Genomic DNA, 24,930 nt, shown 5'->3' with positions numbered 1-24,930 from the left:
TGGCTTGCCTCTCGACAAAATTAACTTTAAATGTTTGGTTACATGATAAAATAGACAGACCCTTGATTTGTTAAAGCTATATCTAGCTTTTGAACTTTGAATCGGTGGGATTCTTTTCAATTACATGTATACTTGAGAAGGGAAATTCTTCAATTTAATTTACTTGTCCAATTGTTAGAATTTAATTATTTCTCACTCTAAATCGCTGAATTTGGTTTGGCTTAAATATTTGGGAATCGTGTGATTAATTATGTGATTTATTTTGAACTAATATTTGAATCTGTGTATTGTACAAAATAAATATTTATTTTATATAATTATTATATATAATGAAATATTAAAAATAATAGATTATTTCTGAACTCATGATCATAGGCTCGATCAATTTAACTTTAATAATGAGATTCCTCCTTTCTTTATTTACCGTTCTTTTGATTCAACTCATTGCGATTTGTAATTCACCCAAAAAAAAAAAAAAAACTCATTGCGATTTGCATGAGTCCTGCCTAATTCTTCATCATTTGTAGGGATAAATCCAAGATCAAATTATAATTAAGAACATTCCATATAGCATACCTTTATATAAATTAAGTATATATGTAGTAATAAAAAAATTAGAGAAAGAATGATGTATCGTTAAAAAAATCTATATTAAAAAAATTTCTTACAAAAGACTTGTATTTACTTCATTAAAAATAATAAGAAAACTCAAAATTAACTCCTTTCTGTGATTATAATATTTTTTACATCGCTGAGTTTATTGCAATGGTTAGTAAAAAAAAGTTTATTGTAATGGAATCAAAACCAAACTTCTTCAGTGATAAAACAATTCATAGGGACGATTGGATTATCACTATGAGAAGCAAAATTAGTTGAAAAATTAGTTAAAAGATTAAAAGCGAGTGGGTGACATGAACATGAAAGACTAGCTTATTACATTAAAAATTTTGATAAAATTGATTGTTAAATAAATTGAAAAAAATATAAGATGACAGAAATAGATATATTTACAGTTTACTATTTTATGTTATATTTTCTTATGTTAAGTATTTTACTATTAATCTTATATTATTTTTTAAAATATTTTTAATCAAGTTTAAAATAAATAAAAAAATACACTTAAATACATATTATATTTTTTATTATATTAATTAGTATAATAGTTAAAATAAATAATTTAATATAAAATTATTCAAAAAATAATAAACAAAATATAATGTCAAAATAATAAATTAAATATTATAAGTGGTACAGTGCTTAAAATAAATATTGTAATATAAAAAAATATAAAATGTAATAACAAAAAAAAACCTATCATTTATCATTATCAATGTCTTGATTTATAATATTAAATTAATAAAATAAATAATATAATCATTAAATTAAAAATGTAATATAAAAATATCCAAAATATATTATAAAAAATAAAATAAACTAGAGTACACCACTAAATTCATAACTTACAAAAAAAACAAACAAACAAATCTAAACAAATAATACCCTCACTAAATTATGTTATAATACAAAAGTACATCCTTAGTTAATTTATGAAAGTTTGAACAATTAAAATAAGAAATGAATGGTAAAGAGAACCTATCAAAGTATAGCAGTAATACATCCCTATATTTCTTTTTTATTGTTTTGTTTTTTTACTCTTTCATACTGAAAATTTTGACAATCAAAATATCGTTATAATAATAAATATTTGTTATTTAGGCTTATAGTGATTTAAAGTTTCACGTGATGGTTATAAAAATGTTGTTCCATATAATTTAGGATGCCCATGCCAATTTATCGTTTACATTTTCACAACAGTAGACATGAGGAGGCCGATGTCCAAATAATGAGAAAAATCTGCTAACAAATCCCGAAATCCATTACCCTCCCAAAATCAGTAAGTTATTTAAACATTACAGTTCTTATGAATCTGATTAGGGGTGAGTAAATGGATCTAGATTGACCTGTGGGATTTGCGGTCTGTTCGGGTAACGAACCAATTTTTTTAAACGTTTCATGGTTATGTCATATTTTTGGGTCCGTCCCACCTAACCCGTGAACTATGCGGGGTTTGGCCCGCGGATTGTCTGCATGAAGATTTTATTGCTTCAAATATAGAATCGTTGAAGATGTTTAAGTTTTATATTTTAGATTTATTGCTTGGATTTTCTTTTGTTAAGACATTATTTATTTTATTGATGTAATTGACTAATTGTTAAGATTTTATTTACATTTATATTGAACTTAAATTGATTGTATTGTATTTTTATTAAAATTGAAATTCTTTTAAAACTAGGTCTGTGGACCGGCCCGTTTGACCAGACCAATTTATTTGATCCGTGTAAGAATGCGGAGCGGACTGGCCCAGTCCACTGTCAATGCGAGCTTATGCAGACAGACCTTATGTGGAGCGGGCCGGCCCGCTTACCCACCCCTTAATCTAATACAAACATTCAATATAATTAAAGACAAGAGAGACCCTGATAGATTGAATGAATTGTTTAATTTTAATAAATAATAAACAATGTATTTTTAAATAATTTAAGAGTGTTGAGTTTTCTCGTTCATTCTTCCATAATATCAAGACCATATTACCACTATAAGTACTATTACTAGTTTCATTTGGGCATTTGAATCATACACTTTTTTTTATTTGAATCTTGCATTTTTCATTTCAAGAATACATATTTCGAAATGTAAATTTATATTTCAGAAAGAGCTATATAATGAAAGATGTAAGATTTGATTTAATAGTAAAAATGCAGGAAACAAATGCCTTTCATTTGAATTTTTTTATTTTAGTGGTAGAATCAAAGATGTACATAAATAAAAATAAATAAAAAGAAGAAGCTGAAAGCATCGCATGCCACACGAGTACAAGAGTACCAGCCCAAAAAGGCCCAAAACCAGTGCTCCAAAATGCTCAAGATGTTGACCTAAAAAAAGACCAAAGGATGCATGCCACTGGATTGACCTAATCTAAAGATTAAAAAAGACTCCTAAAGAACCTGAAGTCCTGAACCAAAAAAAATAAAATAAATAAATAAACGTACAAAAGTATAATGAAAAGAGAGACCCGGTAAAATATTTTCTCCTAAACAAAAAAGAATATTTAAAACATATTTAGTTTGCCGAAAATTTATTTAGTTTAATTTTTTTATTTTATTAATATCTATAAAAACAACTGCTTATTTTGCATTTATTTTCTGTTCTTCAAATATTTATGTAAAAAACAGTGGAAAAAGGTAATTACCTGTCTGGTTTGAATATTGGTTTGGATGTTTCAATTAACTAAAGATCTATTATACCTGATCACCTCATCAAGGAATTTAGAAGCCAAATCAGTGTTTATAAAAAAAAAGTGAATAGAATATTGGTTTGGATGTTTCAATTAACTAAAGATCTATTGTACCTGATCACCTCATCAAGGAAAAAAAATGAATAGCTCTTGCTACTCTAAGAAAAAAATCTAAAACTCCAAGAACTTGAAAAAAAATAAAGTCAATAAACACTTATGTTCGATAGTTTTTAGTTTTTTTTTTACTAATTGACAAACTAATTTGATTATTCAGTAAATAAGGTTTTTTTAATAATTTCTAGTGTTTTTTTGAAAAAATATTACTTAAAGTCACATTTTTTAAAAGGACATCTTTTAATTTTTTATATTTTCTTTTACTTTTTTTATATATTTATTTATTATTCTTATTACATTTTTAAAATAAATCATAATTTTATTATCTTTTTATCATTTTACATTTTTCAATTACAATTAGTTTTAACAAATATTTTTAATTTAATAAGTTAATCTTTCAATTTTGAATTATTAATTTTTAACTTTTAATTACCAATTAATTTTTTAGTTAATTTTATGGAAGAAAATCTTATTGAACAAGTACAAGATGAATCCAATAAGAAAATGAGATAACTCAAGTTAGTCAAAGTCAATATAACCTATGGATTCTTCCAAAAGAAAAACAAAACAAGATAAATTATTCATGGAGAGACAAGTCATTAGCCTAGCCAACTTCAAGCCATGAAATATTGACAAATATCATTTACAGACAAAATATACACAAAAATAAATTTTTGTCCCTCTTTATTAGTTTATTCTCACTTTACTCCCATCTCTTTTTGTCAACTTGCATAGCAACATAATTATCTGTCTTTTGCTTTGTCATTAAAGCGGCGTCTATATCTTTTGCGTAAGCATTAAGCAACAAATGAATTTGCTTGAGTTGGCATGTTTTTCATATAGTAATATACAATAATTCCTACCATGTTTTATTTTTTGTTTATTATTGGGTTAATGAAGCCTTATATAAGTTATATGAAAATGGGTTGCATCAAAAAATCCCTGAGGACATGGATTAGTTATCCTGTAAACAAAATTGTAAGCACACACAACTCGATCCACTCTATTGATATTCTGATTTTTGGTTCCAATTCCTCCATTAGGGGAGTTAGTCAACAGTTTACCATGACCACATAAGCACTTTTTTGGTTTGTTTTAAAACCACAATAAGCACTTTAGTTATTTGTGGACCGTTATTACAATATTTCCAGGGAAGCTTCCATACCTTTTTTAATTACAAGACAAATTGGACAAATCCAGAACCAGATGCCAAGCAAGAGCAACATAGTACTGGTAAAATGTCAAGAATCATGATGACTTACGAGGTTAATTGTAAAGGAATTTGTGAGGTGTAACACAAGCCTTTCAATATTTTCATTAGAGAGAAGAGAAGCTTCTGGCAAGTGAACAAAATTCCTTTTGTTTTCTACCAAAATGTGTTGCTCCTTTCACTTTTTGTAGAGCATCTCTTTAATTGGGCAAACCGCAGACATGCGTGCATGGAAAGAATTGAGACGAAAAAGAAAGGAAAAAAAAAAAGGAATAGATAAAAGAAAGTATAAACAATTCCTAAAAAGAGAGAATTAGAATAGAATTAGGTTGAACGTATGAAGGGAAAAAAAACTATTAAAGGGGCATTGAAGAAAAAGTAACTACCTTCCCACTGATAAAAGAAAATTGAAGAAACAGTAATGAATATATCTTTTAATTGGTTTACTTAAAACATTTAATATGTTTTTAGCTTTTTATATGTTAGATGACTCAACAAATTTTAGTTATATATGAATATAAAATTATAATTATTACTACCTCTTATCTTTTATGTAAAAAAATGTGTATTATTTTATCTTAATTATAAAAAATATGGACCTATAAAAATTTAATAATTATATGTTAACTTTTTATATTCTGAATTTATTGTGAAGTCTATTAATAAAACATTCACTTATACAAATGAATATATTTATTGATCTATTAATAATTTAAACCATACGATGAAAATAATTATTCTTTAAATTGCGAACAATATTATTAAATATAACAGTCACTTAAATCATTCAACGCAATAGAAATTTGTTAAATAAGTTTAAATTTCTAATTTTAATTAAAATTATTTTTTTAATCTTAATGAATTATTTTTTTATGAGTATATAGCACCTAAGGAAATATTAAACACGAGCTTTCCTGTGTTTTTAAAGATGACTTTTTCTTCCCCCAGAAATATCTCAGCAAATGCATATATATTAAAAGTCATAATGTATATTATTTTTAAATCTTATGCAAAATGTCTAAAAGTAATTATATTCTTGGTCTAAGTTTCATACTGCAATATTCAACAAATTAAAACCCTTTAAGATAATTTTGGTGACATGGAGGATCACTCTTATTTGTCTCTATAAAGTCAAAGTAGTGTGCAATAAATAGTGGTCCGACTTTTCAAACTCATTCATTGGTTTTCTTTTTCTCCTTAAATATTGTTCATGGGAGAAAACTAGACGTGCATGCAAAGAGTATATATGAGATCATGGATTATTATTAGTGTTATTTTCAAAGGCTTAATTCGAAAACGATTTGGAATATGATGTGCTTTTTAGGTAAATATCTACAAAAGAAATGTTCAGTAGACTTATAGCCGTCACAGAGGAAAATTCAACTCATAATAATAGACTTCAAAGTTCATTAACATCGTACTTAAAACTGTTTTTTTTTTTTTAAATAAAAACTCTTCATCCCTTATGCTAATATATTCAGAGTAAAAAAAAATTTAAAAAGTGATCTAATTTATTAATAAGGAACTTTAGCAATGCAATGTTTTATTATGAAGTAAAATTTATAAAAGGTTAGTTAAATAATAAAAAAAATAAAAAGATTAGTTAAACCCCCTTTTATATGAGTCTCATTTCTAATCTAGTAAGTCACACCTCTTATTCATTAAGTCTTACATAATTTTATTTAATAATAAATTATTAATATCTTAGAATGAGTGTATTTTGTGCATTTCTCATCTATAAATAATTTTATTTTGATGTAGATATTTATATAAAGAATAGCGCAGGAACCTCACACATGTCTTGTAGTCCACATGTATATTGTCCACTTCTTTAAAAAAAATGAATATTATCCACCTGTAAATTTTGATGCAGGCCTTGTACTGGGTCAACCGGAGTTACAGTGGAATGCTTTTAATTACTAAAATGTTTTCAATTTTATCAAGTAAAATAATTTATAAATTAAATTAAATTATCAATATGATGTTAGTATGAGTGGTCAACAAAAAAATGTTATTATTAGTATGAGTGAAATTAATTGGACAGAGATTCTTTCACTAAAATATTGAATTCAAATCTCATGAATACTAAAAAAAAATATAATTATTTTAAATCAAACATGATATATATTGTTGAATAATTGTCAATTTATAAACTATACCGATCAAACATGGTATATATATTGTTGAATAATCGTCAATTAATAATTGGTATTTTATTTTGTGAAGACCATTTAATAATTGGTATATATACCTGCACAGAATCTCACAATCATCCTTGTTAATTAATGTTTTCCATTTATAATACGTTCTATCTTCTTTAAAATTAAAAAATAAAATAAAAAATGTACTATAGAGATGTAACTAATTTTTTTATAAAGAAGTTATATGAGAAATTTTTATAAAGTTACAATGAGAAAAAGTGTTATACATTAATTGTATAATTTTTTTTACATATTTACTTTATCACAATTTATTATGTATGATAAATTTATTATTTTTAAAATATTTATCGTAAAATAATTTAAATAATAATTTGTGATAAAATGATATTATAAAATTGTTGTATTGTTAGTGCATAAATATTAAATTTGTTTAAGAATATATTATGTGTATTTAGTCAAGAGTTAATGGTCAAAATTTTATTTGAATGAGCTAATCTGAAAAAGAGTCTTGTTAGCTAGCCGTTAATTTATAATATTTTTAATTAACTTTTCTAATTCATTGAATATTTGGCTTTTAAAAAGGCATTGTTGGCTATTAGGTTACTCAATTCATACGTTGGCAACATTTTTTTTTCTCTCACCAAGACAATAAAACTGTGCATCAATGTATAAATGTAGCTGTCATAAAAAAGAAGGAAAAAAAAACCATCATTCATATAAAACAATTTGTTGAAATATCTAATATGTAAATATGTAGTCTCAGGTTTGACTCTTGAAAATCTTAACTCTATAACTAAAAATCTATTAGAGAGATGAGAGTTTTTAATTTTTGAATGTAAATTTAAAAATAAAATACATTCAATTAAAATTGAGTTGAATTAAGTTCTAATTCAATTTCAAATATTTTTAGTTTAATTTTTAAGAGAAAAAAGAGAGAGGAGATTTTGGGTTTTAGATTCTCGATGCAAAAATAAATTGAAAAATGTTAACTAATGTTTATGTTGATAAAAAAAACTTTTTTTATTTATCAATTAATCATAAAAAGGAATCAAATTTATGCTGATAAAAAAAAACCCTTTTTTAATAATTACCTAAAGAAAGTTGTATTCAAAATTTAAAATTATTCCATTTTTTTCCAACCCAAAAAGGTAACATGTAAGAGAAAGAAAAAGGAAAACTAAGGAAAATTATACCCGGTAGTGAAAACAATTATTTTTCACAAATTGTTGTCCTTATAACTGTTACAAAGATTAATGTCACTCCAAGATAAATAAGAATATAGCCAGGACCTAAGATAGTACTAATATTATTCTGTCCACAAACTTGTGTGTTGAATTCTACATAATTTCTAACTCAATTAGTCTCTGTCCTTAGTTTCGAAATCTTAAAAGGGTTCACCTAGGAGTGAAAATTAAATACCTGACACGGGTTATTTTATAAAAAAAAAAATCCAAATTTTGCTAAGAAACATTAAAATCAAACTAGAAGGATTTTCTTCATGTATAAACCTTGTAATCTATTTGAATAGTTTGTTTTGACAAGATGCAACTGACTATTTGCATAAAATAGTATTATACCGTTAAGACTTGTTTGTTTGTGTTATCTTAAGAACAAAATTTAATAACTGTATGTATGTTAATAATATATTTTATTTTAGAAAAATCAAAATTTATTGAGTTTTTTTTTTTAAAGTTGAAAACAATAGTACCTCTAAAAGAATAAAAAAATTGGCCAAAGTAAAAAATATTAAAAGCATTAATTATTAATAGAACAATATAATCAGTTTTAAAAATGGTTGGTTGCAAATTTAACCATGAATATGATTGCAAATCAGAACAGAAGAACACAGTTGTATTGTATTGTAGCTAGGTTTCCTGCATGTGTGAAATGGAAATCTTTGTAAGGTGACAGGCTGTATGATCTGGTCAACATTTTCTCACAAAAATACATAGGATGTGGCAATCATAATATAATACAAGACAGCTGATTAAATTTGACTTCAATATTGATGTAATTGGAAGAGCCACCTTTGATGCTTTATTCATTGTCACCCTAGCCCACCTCACCATGCCATAAAACTCTAAGCATTCCTATTAAACTAATCATCAAGCAAGTTGTTTCACATGTGTGTGTGTCACTGTCGCATATACCATTCAAAATCATCATTTTTTTTCCAACGCACTGTAGTTAACTGTTAAGCTTCTTTGACCACCCTGACCTCAATCATGTTTCTGCTGCACCCCCTAAACTTATTTCAGTCTTTTTCAACATTCATGTCAACTTGCTCTCTCTTCCTATTTATTTATCTATACGAGGTCATATAGTATTATTGTTATCATTATTGATAACTCAAGGTACATATATGAAATTATAAAAAAACAACAACACAGGAGACACAGAGAACAAGGATTAATTCATATCAGAGAGAGAGAGAAGATGGGAACTGTTACTCGCAGCTCCTCTGAAGTGTATACAAGCGACAGTGAAAAGGGGTTTGCGATGAACCACTCTACTTCTACTTCCCCAGAGCTAGATGCTGGGGCAAAGTTTGTTCTTGTATCTCGAGGTGAGGCTGCTTTTTCCTTTTTATTCAATCATGGTTGTGATGAACAAAAGCAAAGACTTTTCAATGAAGATGAGAAAAAAGGGTGTTTGTGTTGATGAATTGTTCACAATATGCAGGATCATGGTTGCACTGTGGGTACCATTTGACTACATCTATTGTGGCTCCTGTGCTTCTTACTCTTCCTTTCTCCTTCACTTTGTTGGGTTGGGTTGGAGGAGTGCTTTGGTTGACCCTTGCAGCAGTTATCACATTCTATTCATACAACCTTTTATCTGTGGTCTTGGAATATCATGCACAGCTTGGTCGGCGCCAGCTTCGATTCAGGGACATGGCTAGAGATATTTTAGGTGATTTTTCAGCTTCTTTTGCTTCCTGATTTGAATTAAAAGCACCCCATTTTTCACAGAATTATCTTGCTTTTGGGGGACATAAAAGTCCTTGTTATATATTTTCATTAGTCCAAATTTGCTTTCATCCTCAATTCAAAATAAGATCAGGTGTTTGGAAACCTGATGAGAAGTAAGAAATCATATCGGTCACATCAACCAAACACACTAGTTTATCAAGGTTTTAAAAGCTGAAACTGCTGCTTTTCGGAAATTGATTTTCTTTGTCAGAAGAAAAGCACTTGTATATTTGAGAAAAGCTGTGCACAGCTTGATTTAATTGCTTCAGGCTCTTTATTATATATTAGAAAAATTAGAGAGAAACTAGTAGTATATTAGAGTATAGACAATAGCTACTAATCATGTACAGAAACTTTTTAACTGTTGTGTTATCCACTAGTACTTTAGTAGGCATTTATTTGACTACTTGTCTGATTTTCTTTTCCCCTGAGACTAGTAGTTTCCTTATTTTCATTGTTGCATTCTTTTACTTGGATGGGGGGTGCGTCTTAAATGGGTAGGGGCCTTGGGGGTATTCATAGTTAATGGTATAATTGAAATGCAAATGTTGTGGCAGGACCTGGATGGGCAAGATACTATGTAGGTCCTCTTCAATTTGCCATATGCTTTGGCACAGTGATTGGTGGTCCTTTAGTGGGAGGAAAGAGCCTCAAGGTAATTGATTACTAGTGTCATTTACCCATTACAGTTTCTGAAATTTCCCATCCCCATGTTACTGTGTTTTATTGAGAAGCTACATTTTCTTGTTCTTTGCAGTTCATTTACCAGCTCTACAACCCAGAGGGATCAATGAAGCTTTATCAATTTATTATTATATGTGGGGTCATAACACTGCTTTTGGCTCAACTTCCATCCTTTCACTCCCTGAGGCACGTTAACATGATTTCTCTGATTCTTAGTGTGTTGTATGCCACATGTGTCACGATCGGTTCTATATACATTGGTAAGAAAAGGAAAACACAATGGCATTGGCAACCTAAGCAGAAACTTGTAATCAACTTGATGTCTTGCTTGTATCTACTACAGGTCATTCCAAAAATGCGCCACCAAGGCATTATTCTGTGAGAGGTTCTGATGCTGATCAACTCTTTGGTGTCTTCAATGGTATCTCAATCATTGCTACCACATATGCTAGTGGAATCATTCCAGAAATACAGGTTAGTTTAGCATCTTGGTATTCATTTTTCACAGAAACAAATTCTCCCTCCAGTTCTTTACATAAGAAACAATCGCATTTCTTTGGTCCTATCTAATGCCTATGATTTCATTTTGCCTATGGTTCTTTTTTTATTGAAATTTATGTTAGAAATGCATTGGAAATCAGGGTAGAAGCCCATTAATGATACTTTCTAATGAAGACTTCCAATTTTTTACTCCTTAACCACTGCCTTGAACTATTTAATTATATCATTTATATGGGTAGTTCTGGAATAAAATTCAAATTTATGACATTATTAATTAAAATTGACTAAGCACCTATTAGACATCATGTCAAGTCACTAAGTAGAATTCTTCTGCAATTTGCAGGCAACTTTGGCGCCTCCTGTGAAGGGAAAAATGTTGAAAGGACTTTGTGTCTGTTATTCTGTTATAGCCACCACCTATTTTAGTGTTGCCATCTCAGGTTATTGGGCATTTGGTAATGAATCCGGTGCATCAATTCTTGCTAACTTCATTGGTGAGACGAAGCCTTTGCTTCCCAAATGGTTTTTCTTGATGACTAACATATTCATCCTTCTACAAGTGATGGCACTGACTGCGGTAAGAACAACTTCTTGGTATACTATACATTTGTCTAATTTTACAATTCACAGCATTCCATTTTCATGATGAATGACCATAGATTGGTTATGTTACAGGTTTATCTGCAACCTACAAATGAAATGTTTGAAGCAACTTTTGGAGACCCAAAAATGGGACAATTCTCCATGCGCAATGTTGTGCCAAGGGTGGTACTTCGGTCACTATCAGTGGCAGCAGCCACGGTTTTAGCAGCCATGTTGCCATTCTTTCCAGACATAATGGCCTTGTTTGGGGCATTTGGATGCATTCCTCTTGATTTCATTTTGCCTATGGTTTTTTACAATATGACTTTCAAGCCCTCAAAGAACACAATAATGTTTTGGGTGAACAATGTGATAGCAGTAGCATCCTCAATTTTAGTTGTGATTGGAGGAATAGCATCTATTAGACAAATAGTTCTTGATGCCAAAACATACAATTTGTTTGCAGATATGTAAAAATTATAGCAATACATACAAACACCAGTGCTAAGTTTCACTGCAATTCTATTATTCATCTCAAATCAAGCAATTCTTTCAACGGTGTGGATTTTCTGACCCATTATCTTGTTAGAACTTAGAAATTACTAGTAGTATGTTTTAACAGCTTGATGGTTGTGGGCAATGCACGTATATAGCTACTGGGTTTTAGTAGTTTATGAAGACAGAACTGTGCAGTATTATTCTTTAACGTGTAACATCATTTGATTACTGGTTGTAGACCCACAACGTTGTGTGGTTGTCAAAGATGTAATTAATAATTGAATTGTTTAAGACATTATGTTGGATTGAAAAAGAATGTAAAAAAATCATAGTCAAGGAAATAGCCTTTAGACGTGGAAAATGGATAAAGTGGAGAAAAGGCACCAGATGAGTTAAATGAAAATTGTTAATTAGAGAAGTAGTGGTTGAAAAGAAAAAGAATTAATAAAGGACATTGAATACATGAGTGGAGAAGGAGGTTATTCTAGATTTCTATAGCTCTATGATCATGATGCTAATCACTTGGCCCATTACAATTAAACTCAAACTCAATATTGAGAATTTTCTGCCGCTACACCAATCCCAGTTCACCTGAGAGAATAGAGTTTGTTAAAAAGGCAGACACAATGAATCTCACAAGTCACTCCTAGTCCTAGAGACATTAGTCACGCCTTATCATGTAATAAGACTATGAGTAATGTAGAAATAACTTAAATAGATAAAATAACTAGTTTATATTAGTACATAATTAATCTCAAATGAGATTTTAACCATTTTAATTTTGAAAAAACGTTTTTAATGGTAGCAACAATTATATTATTGTGAATATTATTAAGTAATGGTAGCAACCACTCTACTCCGCCAGAGCTAGATGCAGGAGCGAAGTTTGTTCTTGTATCTCGAGGTGAGGGTGCTTTTCCTTGTTCTTGATGAACAAAAATAACAGTAAACTTTGTTTTTTGACTTTTCCAGGAAGATGAGAAAATGTTATTGATGAATTGTTCACTATATGGTGATGTGTGTGTGCAGGATCATGGTTGCACTGTGGGTATCATTTGACGACATCTATTGTGGCGCCAGTGCTTTTTTTTCTTTTTTTCTTTTTTGCAAAGCGAAATAAGAACTATATATTACTTTAACTGTAGTTTGGAGCAAAGTAGTGCCAAATTAACCAAACTGCGAAGATCATGTCCAGTGGCAGATACAAATAAGCTAAGTACCCTGTATATCAAGTGAAGTACCCCACAGCCCATAACAAAATAATTGAGTCCTGTGCCATCAGCAACTTGTGCCAAGAGCATTCCTCCACAATAGATGTCGTCAATCCAACTGTAATAGTTCAGCTAGCTAATAGACCACATAGGATCAATCAAATATCAACCAATCATAATAAGATGTAAAGAAGCCAAGATATAAGGTTTGTCTAGTGGTTAAGGGAGAAGAAAAGGGGGGAGAGATCATGAGTTCGAATCTCTCCATTAACAAAAACTAATAATACTAACAATTAGCATTTGTTGATCGAGAGAAAAAAAAAAAAAAAAAAAAAAGAGGTAGAGAAGCCTTCCTTTTTGCCTTTCAGCCAGGACCAAGCTTTGAACTTAATTGTTTCCATGATTTGCTGCAGATTTCCTCTCCCATCTTTACAAATAATCTGGTTCCTATGTATCCAAATCATCCAAATTGTTGCAGCCCAAGTCATCCACCACACCAATCTTACCTTGTTGCCTTTGAAACCAAGAGCGTGTTCCAGAAGTGTGGAATGCAGGAGTCAGGGAGTGGTTGCTGTCTCCCTATCCAAGCGTAACATTCCATCCAAATCTGATAAGAGAACCAGCAGGAGAAGAACAAATGGTTTGAATTTTCGGCTTCCTGGTTACAAAAACAACAACAGGACCTAGCTTCTTACTCTTCCTATCTCCTTCTCCTTCAAGCAATTTTTAAATATGGAAATATACTAATTAGTTCCAACAGAATAACCAATTAGACACCATGTCAAGTCACTAAGTAGAATTATTCTGCAATTTGCAGGCAACTTTGGTGCCTCCTGGAAAGGGAAAAATGTTGAAAGGACTATGAGTCTGTTATTCTGTCATAGCCACCACCTATTTTAGTGTTTTTCATCTCAGGTTATTGCGTATTTGGCAATGAATCCAGTGCATCAGTTCTTGCTAACTTCATTGGAGAGACTAAGCCTTTGCTTCCACAACATTGTGTGGATGCCAAAGGTGTAAGTATAGTTGAATTTTTTAACACATTATGTTGATGGAAAAATATTCTAAAAAAATCAAATTAGTCAAGGGAAACGGGGTGTTAGTTATTGCAACCCCAAATTGGATCAAACTTTATATTTCAGGGGACAATGTCGTGGCGGGAATAATTGAATCAAAGAGTCATGCCAATTATCAACTTTCATAAGGGAAGGCAAACCCACCCTTAGCAACTCTCAGATTGCTAGCCTACCACCTCTCTTGTTTTTTAAAGGCCTTTTAATTTGTTATTGCATGAAAATGTTGAAAACAAATGCAAGAGGTTTAAAATAATCATGTAGGATATACAGATAGTTTGGATAAACTCCCCTCCCCACACTTAAAGGCGTAGCATGGTCCCCAATGCTAAACAGTTAAAAGTAAAAGGAACAGAAAATAACATAACATAAATCAACTTCCCCAAAGGCCAATCAAGAAGGTTGATCACAGTGCTGTGTGAAGCTGTCAAACTGTTGCCGCTGATCTTCAAAACGTGCTTGCATTGTCAACTCTAAGCGATCAAATCAGTCTGAGGTGTAGAAAAGTGAAGAATTTACCCAAACAACCCACACCGAACCTCTTCTTTACCACTCCGATCTTCATGTACTTTGGCGGGTATTGTCTCCCTTTGTTTTTCATTTAATTTAATTTGAACGTCAAACGGTTTGTTTGGTTAGAGTTTTGGTTTCCTTCCTTGAAACCGCATTGGAATTCATCTGTCACATTTGTGTTGCTTGATGCTTCATGAGGGTCCAATTGTTTCCTTTTTTGTCTTGTGTTTCTACAACCTTCCTTATGAGACCTTCTTAAAAATATGCCTTTTGGGGTCAGAGTAAACATCACAGTGCTCAGCTGATGATTTTCTTTTTTAATTAACTATATTCGAGGTTTGTATTGTATATATGCATTCCAAAGTGCTAGTTTTTATGTTTATTAATGTGACCACGTGGGATATTCCATAATGTGCTGCCCAAAGTGAGAAATGTTCGCGAAAGAGGTTGCTTGGTGTTTTCATAATTATAATTCGATATAACAATTTTTTTTAAGAAATATTAGTTGTTAATTTATTAATTTTTATTTATAAGAGGTTGAAACTTATGATCTATTTCTCTCTCCCTTCATCTTTTATTACTAAATTGATTTTATTTATCCTAATTCAATATAATGTTAATTCCTTAGTCAATTCACATTAAGAAATGCTAACAATATTCTCTTAGACTTTTTTTTTATTGATTATAATTTATTGAAAATCTTGATAGGTTTTATTCCTCAATAAATATTTTTCTCTCGTAATTTATATTAAATGAGAAACAAATCATACTAAATTTCAAAAAATTCTAACCAATGAGTATCTGAAAGAGAGTCTAGAGAGACTCTCAATAGCATTCCTATTTGCATTTTCTCAAAACATTACTATGGTTGCTTTTCAAATTTATGCATTAGGAGGGCCCTTCATTTCAACATGGATTTGGGCTAGGTAGAATGAGAGGAAGGGTCGAGGGAGGTGTCCCATTGATGACAGGGCTTGAAGGAAGACATTCTGATGAAGGTACTCAATCGAGCTTCAGGGGATGAATAGAAATTTTCATCAGTTGTATACAGTTATGTCTATACTCTCACATTCTCAGTATGAACGAAAAAATTTAGACATTTGCTTTACAGAGCCAAGTGTTTTAGAAGGTGCTGTCTGCCATATACCATAAGTAGTTCTGTTGTTGAATTGGTAGATATTTTCTTTGGTGATTGGTGCCAAATAATGGCAAATGATTGATTCTGTATCATATCTGTTCTCAAATCCTTTGCTACTACATGTCATTAATCAGCGGATTAACCTCTAAATACTCTTTTTACGCGTTTCTCAAGTGTTTCTAGACCATAACTAACCCTTAATTCATATTTGTGAGTGTAATTTGGAAAAAGGACAAATTTTTAGAATTTATATATGAAGGTAGGAGATGGAATAGAGCTGTGTCTAAAAATTCTGGAACTTGAAGCTGAATTTGTGACGGCTAGTACATTGTAAATCATCAATTCTTACTTTACTCTCTTAATTTTAAGTTGCAAAATTATTTACCAAAATTTTGTATTCACCTACTTTTAGCATTTCCTAATAGATAAAACAACTAGTTTAGTACATAATCAAATGAAATTCAAATAATTTTCATTTTGAATGATTGTTTTTAATGGTAACAACAACTAATGTGAATATTTTTCTTAAAAAAACTAATGTGAATAATATTCTTTTAAGTAATGTATGTATCTGAAAAAATTATTCATATAATTGAGTACTACTACTTCTAATTAAATATTATTAATTTTGATAACTAAAATCATAATTATTTATATTTGATGAAGAAATTAATAAGTCATTTTAAGTCTTCAAGATTCAAAACCTTTGTGTGTTCACTTTTATTTTTTTTTAAAAAGGAAAATAAAATAGATTAATAATATGAAATGAAATGGGATGACAACAAATTACTAATAAAAGTTGAAATCAAGTGATTGGATACAAATAGTTAATGTATTGACATTAAAGTTAAATCGTCTAAATATTATTTGAGTTTGATCTTTGGTAAAAATAATTCTTTTGTTAGATTTTAATTATTTTCTGACCAAATTTTAAATTAGTCCGGATTCATTTTTCATAATGAAATGAAGGATTAATAAAAAAAATCAAGAAAAAATTAAAAAATAGAAAGTTAGGAATGTAAAAGAGGTTCATATATGACTTATGAGTAGAGACAAAGAGGGGTAATTAGAATATTGAATATATAAAAAGTTGTAGAATGAATAGATATCAAAAAAACAATTAATAATTATTAATGTATAGATTAAAAATTTACAACAAAAACTTGGATAGAAAATTATGAATTGTTAATAATTGTAGAATTTAAGTTTAGTTAATACACTATGAATGTACATATTTTTACATTATTAATTAATTAGATATTATTTTAAATTTAATATTAAAAATAATTATTATAAAATTTAACAATCTTAATATATTATTTGATAATAGTAGCATTTTTCTATATTGTTAGTAAAGTATCTTTTTTTTTTTTACAAAGTTAGTATATTCTAATTTAATTTATGATTTTAAGCTAAAAAATTGAACAAAAATTTAATTTTAATAAAATATTACTTAAAAATAATAAAATTTAATTTATTAAAATATAAATAATTAAGAGACATGGAGGGTGGCGTTGCAGGCGATAGAGTGATGGTGATGGACTAAACCAACCTATAGTATACCTAAACTCTTTCATTCTCTATATATATTAGGGTTTTAATTTAACGCAGCTTTTGTTTTATTAGTATCTCGGTCCCTTTTATTACACAATGAGCAGAAACAGCGATGAACCCGCGATGACTGAAGAAGCACCAACCAAACAGTCCCTAGCGAACATCTTCTCTTTGTTCCGCAAAATCAATTTTCAACTCCCTTTCCTCCCACCCAAACCTGAAGAACCGAAGCTTGAGGCTCAGGCTCAGCAGGAGGGTCCGAAGCCTGGCCGTGTACAGTTTCCGAAAAGCCAAGTGGCGCTGATTGCTTCTTCGCCTCTGCAAGCTGAACCTGATGCTGACCACTCTCCCGCTGCCAAGACAACCAATCCTCTTATTCTCTGGCAGGTTTGTTAGGGTTTTCATCCCCCCTTCCCCCCTTTTTGAAGCCTTAAATTGCATTCTTATGTAGTACTATTGTATTAGGGTTTGTGGAATGTTATCACTTTGCTTCTGTGAAGAGTAAATAGTCAAATATCAATTATGACAAAATTATATCTGTGGTCCCTCGATCGTCTTGTGACGTGGACACTGGACTACCCCAGGAAGTGCGCGTTTAAGCGTAATTTGTATCGTTTAACTGTTGTGTTTGTGTAGGTGGGGGAGGGAACAAAAATTGCATTGGTTTTACACTCTCACATGCATAATTAGGATTTGGATGATTGAAACGTTCTTCTACTTTCGTGATGGTTTTTTGTCTTTTGTTTCTACACATATGAAGTAAACAACCACGAACGATTAATAAAAATGTTTTTTCACAGCCAGCAGTCATAATATGATTCAGTAAATAGCTTTTGTGAAACTTTATGGTTAATCATAGTGGCTGATATATTATTAAGAAGGCTACATTAGTTCTGTTCTGATATTTCTTCAAGTGTCAATGCATATGGATGGTTCTATGTATGGTTTGGGTGCCTAGGATTAAGGACCCACGGATCCCCCAACCCATCAACCCCTTTCAAGTTTCAACCCATTTGGATAATTTTTCTATTTTCTATTCCTAGCATAGTCTCCAACAACTTGTGTCTTGTTGTGTGCAATTGTGCATGTTGACAGTTAATGAATGAGCATACAAGCTTCTGTTAAGAAGCTGATACTCTGTTCTGATATCCCAACAAATAGTTCGGTTGTACTTGATAGTATAGTTATTAAATCACCTTAGATAGGATCATCTTATCACCACTGATCTATATATTTTAAATATCTCTTGATTCTAGGAGTTAGCTTTCCACAGCTATCATCACTTGTTTATGTATACATGAAAACATTCAAGAGATAATCACACTCAGATTATTCCCCTAAATTTCTTTCTTTGACATTGTCAAGAAGGCTGTCAGGCAGTCAAAAAGTGTTGGAATAAGTGGTCATTGGTTTCAAAGCCCAAAAAGATGTAGCATGTGTTACATGGGAATGGGCTTAGCAACCAATTTGATTAAGACCTTCCCGTCTGATTTTCAGTTTTATTAAGTGGGGCTTTCTTTACCTATCTTGCCTGTATAGTGAACTCTTCTTTTTTCTCGTTTTTCTATATTATTCTGATACTCCTCATTCCTGAGGTATGTTGGAATATTGCATTGTAATCTTAATATGACTTTTGGAGTGAGAGTAATGAAGTCATGTTTAATCCATTGGCTGTTTTGCTAATCCAATGACTTATGGTGTGAGGTATGTTTTGATTAAAAACTACATTCAAGGTTTGCATAATATATGTATTTAACTATTTTGCATATATGAGCTTCCAAAGTGTGCTTTTTTGTTTATTGGTTCGACCGATTAGGATATTCCATGATAAGCTGTCCAGAGACAATATATGCGCGAAAGAGGTTGCATAATCTTGTTATACTTGTTCAATATGATGTCCATTTGCATTTTCTCACAAGTTTACTTTATTTGATTCTAGATTTATGCAATAGGAGCGATTGCGATTTCATCATGGGTTTGGGCAAGGTGGAATGAGAGGAAGGGCCGAGGGGGGTCTCCCAGTGATGAGAGGGGTGAAGGAAGACATTCTGATGATGGAAATCAGTGATCTTATGGCGATGAAGAGAAATTTTCATTAGCTGTATACAGTGCTATGTCAATACTCTCACATTCTCAGGATGAATGAAAATTTGTTTCATTAACAAGAGTCACTGAATTGGTCATATTTTCTTTTTAGTGTCAAATGATGACATCGATTCTTTCTCGTTTCTGTTCTCAAATCCTCTGCCGCCACCGGTCATTAATTAGCGGGTTGACCTTTTAACAATTGAAGAGAATAATATTAAAGAGTATTATAAACTTTTTTCTTTTTTTTATCAAAACTTACATTTCCACTTAAATTTTCTTTTTAACAAAATATTATGACTGTATACAGATAAATTTCTGAGTATTTATAAGAGAAGAAATAAGGACATCAAATACATTGAGTTTTTTTTCAAACTATAAAATATATATCATTCTACCGGCAGCCTTGGTCCCTAAGGGATAGGGTTCGAGTACGGTAAAAAAAAATATATCGTTCTTTTTCATAGACTGGAATTAATTTGTTTCCAAAAAAAAAATATAGATTGGAATTAATATAATTTTTTAGAAAACTTATATGAAAACAGTGATTATGAAAGTTGAGCACATTATTGTTTTTCTTTTATAAATGTTAATTGAGAAATATATCTAAACACCTATATCGTTTTTCTAATTCTTTCCTTTTCATCAAACTTCTTCCTTTCTTTTTCTATAAAATTAAACAAAGAACTAGTGCAAGTTTAGAGGAAGATTATTTTTTTCTAAAAAAAATCCCTCAAAAATTAATAAAAAAACTAAATAAATATTTTTTAAAAAGATGAGTGTTAGACACAAACTTCTTTAAATACACACTCTCTAATTGATGAAAATCTATTAAAAGCTACGAAATTAAGAGAAAAAATTATTAAAAATTGAATATGATATGAACCCACAAAATTAAATCATTTTCAATAAATTTAAATCTACAAGAATGAGTGTGTTAAAAAAAATGCATACATATGTTCTAACATTTTTATTTTAAAAATAAGTTAAAATGTAATACACAAAATTGATCTTAAATAATAGGTTAAATTACTCATTTGATTCATATAGTTTCACGGTTCATACCTTTTAGTTTCTATAGTTTAAAAGTGGTCTTTTCAATTCTTATAATTTAAATTTTAATTCTCTTTTAGTCTATATAGTTTAAAAGTGATATTTTTAATTTTTATAATTTGTATTTTAATTCTCTTTTAATTTCTTTATTTGAAAGTGATATTTTTAGTCCTTATAATTTATATTTTAATTACTTTTTCATCCTTACTATAAAAAATATATAAAAATAATTAGCTACAAATTAGTTATAAATTATCAACTATTTTTTATTACAAATTATCTTACGATAAATTAGTTACGAATTATTTACTAATATTTTTGTAATTAATTGTAATTGATAATATTATTCATATTTTGATGACAAGGATTAAAATAAAATTAAAATATAAAATATAGAGACTAAAAAGACCACTTTCAAACTATAGAAACTAAAAGAAAATTAAAATATAAATTATAAAAACTAAAAAAATCACTTTCAAACTATAAACACTAAAAGAAAATTAAAATATAAAATATAAAAAAAATTAGGAGAACTAAAAGTTATAAATGACCTAACTAGTAATTAAACCTAAATAATAAAACAACCCTTTCCTTTAATGTTCTGCATTTTAAGTACTACTTTTGTATCTTTTTATGTATTACTCCTTTATCTATTACTTAGTAAAAATAAGGAGTACTTTTGAATAATTTTATTTATTATTTTTTCAGATATGATATTAATTATTACTTTTAATTATATCCTTAGAAAAAATACATCTAAATTATAAATAATTTTAATATATTGAAAAAATAATGGGAATGATGAATAAATGACAAATAATAATATAAAAAAAACCGAGTTTGTCGTCGCTTACCTGCGTAGCCTTTGCTAATTGTTACAACCTCGTTTCGGTTTCTCTGTTAACACACAGAACAGAGGGCAACGAACACGAAGAGAGAAACAAAACATACAACCCTTATCTGCACGTTTGATGACGGAAATCGTTACTGCCTCCGTCATAACGTCGTCTCTGATTCCTCCGTCACAAACCCTAACCCTAATCCCTCTTTCTCTTGATGGCCACCGAAGACTACCCTCTCCTCGACTCTCCCTCCCACGGGCAGCCTCACCTCCACGCGTCCACGCGCCACCACTTCCCTTCCTCCTCCTCCTCCAGTCCCACCACTCTCCCCGCCACCGCCGCCTCCGGCACCGCCACCGCCGACTACTACCCCCACCCCTCCTTCTCCGACGACTCAGCCAAATCCAACTCCAAACGCGCCTCCGCCGCCGGCAGCCCCTACTACCACAACAAGAGGCTCAAATCCGCCGCCGATCCGGATCCGGCCACCGATTACCGGAAGGACCGCGAAGAATGGAGCGACACAGCGATCGCGTATCTGTTGGAGGCGTACACGGAGAAGTTCAACCAGCTGAACCGCGGCAACCTCCGCGGCCGCGACTGGGAGGAGGTGGCAGAGGCGGTGCTGGAACGATGCGGCGGAGAGGGGAAGCATCAGAAGAGCGTGGAGCAGTGTAAGAATAAGATTGATAATTTGAAGAAGAGGTATAAGGTGGAGCTTCAGAGAATTGGGAGTGGTGGCATTGCCACTAGTCACTGGCATTGGTTTAAGAAGATTGAAGCTATTGTTGGCAACTCTCTGTCTGTGAAAACTGTTTCTGATGATGATAAGGCTGGCAGTAGTGGTGGTGGTGCTAATTCTCCTTCTATGGCTAGACAAACTAAGAACAGGTCTTTGTTTTTGATAAAATCACCTGTTTGTTATGTTAGTTGTTGATTATGCTTGTCATTTTGTGTTTGTAAATGTTGTGTAAGGATTCATGTTGTGGATTACATAACCTTTGGGAGAAAATGCTACTCTCTAACACACTATTGTTGATTGAAATTTGTTTAAAATCACAAAATTTTGTAGGTTTCCCTTCTTATTCAATGAGTCTCACTTATAACCAATAATAGATAGTGTTAGACAGAGTGTGTTATTAGCACTCTTCTGATGTTTTGATTTTGCTCCAAGTAATTGTTCAGTTTTTGTTTTACAGGAAATTCGGCTTTGGGTGGCAATGACGGTTGGCCACTTTGAATGTTTTCATTTTTGCTAATAATTATTCTATAGGTCGTTTGTTTGTTAGTTGGTGTTGTTGTTTGGTATGTGTAGCTAACTTCGCCTACTGAGACAAGGTTTGATTGTTGTTGTAAACTTGGTATAGTTCTGTCTCTTGTTCAAGATGGCATGACAGGACATGCTTTTGTTGTTCATAACTTCTTGTTGCTTGTCTGAATAGTTGATTGTTCATGGCATCTTATGTTGTAAGACATATTGGGATGGCCTTCTTACCATTAGTGAAAATCTGTCGCAGATATGCACCTAGCAATGCTACCGTGGCAACCAACCTCAAACCAAAGCCAGCGTCAAATCTAAAATGGCATAGAGTTTTGTTTAAAATTAGTGGCTCTGCATTGGCTGGAAACTGCCAGAACATTGACCCCAAGGTGCCAGTTTTGTTCTTGATTCTATTATCCATTCGTTTGATATCTGTTTTTGAGGATATTTGAATGAATATATTGTGCTTCCTACTCTTAGAGACTTAATTGGAAACTGCAATTCAACTACTTCCTTCCATCATTAGGTGGCAATGCAGATTGCTAGGGAAGTGGCAACAGCTTGCCGCCTTGGGGTGGAGGTATTCCCTTGCCTTTATAATTTTTAACACTGGAGCTTAGTTTATGTTAGCGTTGCCTAAAGCTCAATTTATATAGGTGGCCATTGTTGTTGGTGGTCGTAACTTCTTTTGTGGAGATGCATGGGTGTCTGCTACCGGGTTAGATAGACCTACGGCATACCAAATAGGGTAAGTGATTTTAGTGCTTTGATTGATTATTTATACTAGTTAAGCAGGTTTTTTTCTTTTAATGGTTAAAAGTAAGGAAAAGTTTTTTATATTAAGCATACTGTTGTTAATGAGGTTATGCTCTGTGTGTGTGTAATGGGTCAAGTGATGCAATATCAACTTTACAGTACAACCAGCTTCCCAGCTTCTTTTTTTTCTTTGCAGAAACATACTATTGATTGCATCCTGACTATATGTTATTTTCTGTAAAACAAGTATGATGGCAACAGTTATGAATTCTATTTTGCTTCAATCTGCTTTGGAAAAGCTGGGTGTTCAAGCACGTGTTCAGAGTACATTCTCGATGCCAGAGGTTGCTGAACCATATAGCAGGCAACGAGCTATTAGACATCTTGAGAAAGGAAGGGTTGTCATATTTGGTGGTGTTGGTGCTGGCACTGGAAATCCACTTTTTACCACTGATACAGCTGCAGCTCTCAGAGCTTCTGAGCGTACGACCTTGCACTTCCACTTTAGCATTTCATCTTTAGTTTTGTTGTTTTTATATCTGTTCTAATCATGTCTTCCATTATATTAGCAGCCTTGCTCACATCTGTATAGTATGCTTGGTGCTTGAGTAGGAGTGAATTTTGACTTTCTTCCAACCATGTATTTTTTCCCAGTTAATGCTGATGCGGTTCTGAAAGGTACTAATGTGAATGGCGTCTTTGACTGCCATCCCCGTAATGATAATATAACACTCGATCACATTTCCTTTAGGGAAGTTGTTTCTAGGGGCGTCACCTCCATGGACATGATGGCGCTGGCATATTGTGAAGAGAATGGAATACCTGGTTTGTATTTTCTCACTGTTTTCATTCAATGTAATCGTCCAAAAATCCTTTTTTCTGAGGTATTCTTTCTCCCCAGTTGTAGTCTTCAACGTGCTTGAACCGGGGAATGTTTCAAGAGCATTATGTGGAGATCAAGTTGGCACTTTGATTGATCAAACTGGTAGAGTGGAGCATTAGCTTCCAAGTTAATCGTGCATGATTTGGTTGTAATCAGATTATGGCGTCACTTAATATTTACACAAGGGATCCCTTGATTTGTTTCTGTATTGTTTGTTTTTTAATTGAGGCGTTGCCTGTTAGCTAATGTATTTACCGCGCACTACTGATTCATTAGATTTACCACACATGTAACTTAAGTCTGAAATTTTGTACTTATTTAACTAATGTTGATATGATAATATATTTGACATATTTACACAACTCAAGTACTGACATATTTACTTGAATGAAGATTTCGGGTTTCACTTTGCTACTGTAATAATCATTTGATTCATTTCGCCACTTCAACCTGTGCAACTGAACCAATAAAATTATTGAACTTGCCGCCTTTTCAATGCTTTCTTATTCGTTTGAACATAACCCGAAGTCACCATCTTCTGCA

The 24,930-nt window shown here is 31.2% G+C and overlaps 3 protein-coding genes across 4 annotated transcripts; all 3 read left to right on the top strand.

Annotated features, from left to right (window-relative positions):
- Nucleotides 1–8,976: 8,976 nt before the first annotated feature.
- On the top strand, nucleotides 8,977–12,085 carry LOC114369926 (GABA transporter 1-like). Its single transcript, XM_028327208.1, has 7 exons — nucleotides 8,977–9,347; nucleotides 9,464–9,694; nucleotides 10,311–10,408; nucleotides 10,511–10,697; nucleotides 10,781–10,911; nucleotides 11,282–11,515; nucleotides 11,614–12,085. Exons 1-7 carry the CDS (start codon nucleotides 9,218–9,220, stop codon nucleotides 11,992–11,994), a joined length of 1,392 nt encoding a protein of 463 aa, XP_028183009.1. The 5' UTR covers nucleotides 8,977–9,217; the 3' UTR covers nucleotides 11,995–12,085.
- A 5,384-nt stretch (nucleotides 12,086–17,469) lies between these two features.
- Nucleotides 17,470–19,732, top strand: LOC114370061. The gene is made up of 2 exons (XM_028327351.1): nucleotides 17,470–17,894; nucleotides 19,447–19,732. Exons 1-2 carry the CDS (start codon nucleotides 17,604–17,606, stop codon nucleotides 19,573–19,575), a joined length of 420 nt encoding a protein of 139 aa, XP_028183152.1. The 5' UTR covers nucleotides 17,470–17,603; the 3' UTR covers nucleotides 19,576–19,732.
- Nucleotides 19,733–21,494: 1,762 nt separating this feature from the next.
- On the top strand, nucleotides 21,495–24,799 carry LOC114370413 (uridylate kinase-like). 2 transcript variants are annotated; one of them, XM_028327761.1, is made up of 7 exons: nucleotides 21,497–22,378; nucleotides 23,005–23,137; nucleotides 23,275–23,328; nucleotides 23,405–23,496; nucleotides 23,752–23,987; nucleotides 24,159–24,329; nucleotides 24,406–24,799. In XM_028327761.1, the coding sequence occupies exons 1-7, from the start codon at nucleotides 21,702–21,704 to the stop codon at nucleotides 24,504–24,506; spliced, it is 1,464 nt and encodes a 487-aa protein (XP_028183562.1). In that variant the 5' UTR covers nucleotides 21,497–21,701; the 3' UTR covers nucleotides 24,507–24,799. The 2 variants fall into 2 exon arrangements, with proteins under 2 accessions (XP_028183563.1, XP_028183562.1); XM_028327762.1 differs by lacking the exon at nucleotides 24,406–24,799 and having other exon boundaries at nucleotides 21,495–22,378; nucleotides 24,077–24,208.
- The last annotated feature ends 131 nt before the right edge of the window (nucleotides 24,800–24,930 follow it).

Source organism: Glycine soja, chromosome 10, assembly GCF_004193775.1.
Source record: "Glycine soja cultivar W05 chromosome 10, ASM419377v2, whole genome shotgun sequence".
In the NCBI taxonomy this organism is placed as follows: Eukaryota; Viridiplantae; Streptophyta; class Magnoliopsida; order Fabales; family Fabaceae; genus Glycine; species Glycine soja.
Note: the sequence above shows the minus strand (reverse complement) of the source record. Positions and strands in the feature narration are given on the sequence as shown.